Raw genomic sequence first — 2,472 nt, forward strand, 5'->3', positions numbered from 1 at the left:
TATCATTAGAAGAACTTATATCAGAACCCACCTCAAGGAGCAATTAGACACTACTTACCTTCTTTTCCATCACATTCCAAATCCTAAATAATCACTACCCCATGTAATTATAACCCTAAGCGTAAAACTATGACAAACCTCACCCTTTCTTTGCATTTACCTACTTGTCCATCCTTTTATAATACACATCAACAAATAGTCACAACACTCACCAAATTAACAAGCAAAAGTTTAGAAAATACTAGCGTACCAACGCACTGAAAAACATGCAAGCCATATACTTTTTTCAAACAAAGTTAGCATGTTCGGGACTTGCAAATGCGAGAAATATTCAAAAGTACGTAACTCTTTTGATTCCATCCTCCTACAACAATTCCTAAGCCCACACCATAATAGGCCATTTTTTTAGAGCCCAAAAGAAAAAGTAACAACCAATTAGGACCACACGGAATTATTCCCATAAACTAGCAAAGGGAACCTAATCACATGATTCCACAAAAGTACACTTAACAATATATAACTGACGGAATCAAGAGCATATACTCATCTAGATACAACTAGCCCAACAATCAAGCAACAACTTCTTGGTCTGAAAATACTTCAACAAACCAAAGTTTGCACCTCCTACTCGGTTCCAACGATCCCAAAAATTAAAAAAAAAAACTCTTTTGTATCAATTCAGGCATCGCACACTAAAAAAGCACAGAGCAGTAAATTTTTTCTGTTTATTTCCCTTTTTCCCCCTCCTATAATAACATAGTAAACACTGGAAGAAGTAAACTTTACCCGATTCGATCCGACTCGTCGCAGGACCCTCAAAAGGAACCCCTCAATCTAACCCGGGCCGTCTCCTCCTTGCCGCAGTTCATCCCGCACCCGCACTGCGGGGACTCATCGAAATTATCCACGGGGAAATCAGCTCCAGCGATCCCAACAGAGAACTCGAGATTAGCCCCGATCCTGTCGACCTCAACAATGCTGACCCAGAAAAGCAAGACCTTGACGCTGATCCCTCTGAGATCCCGGAGCTTGTTGCTCGAGATCCGGCCCGAGATCGTGCGATGGTAACGGAGTTGATAAGAGTTTTGGATGGAGAAGCTGCAGTCGCCGTCGAAGTTGACGGAGAAGTTGCCGGTGGTGGGGTCGAGGGAGTAGGAGGTGGCGCCCTTGGGGAGGAGGCCGATGGGGAAGTTGTAGGATTGGAGGATCTCGTAGGCGGTTGGCGCGGCGGAGGACAAGAGGGGTAGGGTTACCGCGGCGGCGGCGGAGGACCAGAAGCCGAGGAGGAGGAGGACTTTTGCTGGGTACATTTTTTGCCCCGTTCTTCCTTTGGAGAGAGGGTTTGTGAGTCTCGGGGCCTGGGTTGTTTGATTTGTTATGTATGGGGTTTGGGGGAGTTTGCGTAAAGGGAGAACGGAGAAGAGAGGACACGTGCGTGCCTTGACTGGGGAGTCCTGGAGGTTTGTGTAGGCGGGGTGGCAATTTACGACTCGACCCATTAATTCGAACCGATCCAACTTGTTAATGGTAGGTTTGAATTAAATTATATGGGTCGGATCATAAACGGGTCGATCCAAATTTACCCATTTATTAAATGGGTTGACCTATTGACCCGTATAACACAAATCCTAACACGTATAACACAACCAACACTTTGTTCCCTCACTCCCTTGTAAACGTGCCGCTCCAGAGAGAGAGAAAAAAAAAAGAAAAGCGGCAGAGAGAAAGAAAAGCCCTAGATCCCATCACGAAGCTCAAGCGGCGAGCGGCCCTAGATCCCATCACGAAGCTCCAGCGGTGAGCGGCTAACTGTGAGCGGCTAACGGCGAGAGCGGCAAGTTGGCGAGCGCAGAGCGCAGGTGATCTCGCGAGAGCAGGCAAAAGGAGGAGTGGAGATCGAACGGTGATGACGGGCGAGAAGTGGCAAACGAGAGTGCACAGGGCGATTGAGAAGGTGACTAGCGTCCTGGGAGTGGCGACGAGAAGCGAGCGATGACCGGCGACGATGAGAGCTTGAACTTTGCTGTAAGTTTTCATTTGACTCTCTTTTCCTTTTGAAAAGGTTTGATTAAGATCTACTGGATTATTATAGACTATCCTTTGCCAAGGACGAAGCCTTAATTTCCAGTATTTATTGAGATTATTTTGAACGGTACCAGTTAACTCTGAAATTTTGGATTATTTTGTTGGGTAGGTGCCGCGGGGTTATTTTTTGTTGGGCAGGGGTTGATATTTTGCCTCTTTGAGCTTTTAGAACATCTATAGGAACGGAATTCCCAGTTTAATCATAATTTTGTTGTGAATTCTGCTTGAATCTTTAACACACGAGCAAAAAATGTGATTTCTAACTCGATTATCATCCTTTTTTCAAAGAATATTTAGCTTCGTGCAAGCATGCATGATCTTAAACACATGCCTAATGTCGTGCCTGCTTCAAGGAAATTTTAGCATTGTAATAATGGCAGATTGTCT

General features: G+C 45.1%; 1 protein-coding gene across 1 annotated transcript; it reads right to left on the reverse strand.

Moving 5' to 3' along the window:
• LOC109850469 lies at positions 522–1,463 on the reverse strand. The gene has a single exon (XM_020420486.1). It carries the CDS (start codon positions 1,308–1,310, stop codon positions 816–818), a length of 495 nt encoding a protein of 164 aa, XP_020276075.1. The 5' UTR covers positions 1,311–1,463; the 3' UTR covers positions 522–815.

The sequence above is a fragment of the Asparagus officinalis genome, chromosome 7 (genome assembly GCF_001876935.1).
Source record: "Asparagus officinalis chromosome 7, Aspof.V1, whole genome shotgun sequence".
NCBI classification, from domain to species: domain Eukaryota; kingdom Viridiplantae; phylum Streptophyta; class Magnoliopsida; order Asparagales; family Asparagaceae; genus Asparagus; species Asparagus officinalis.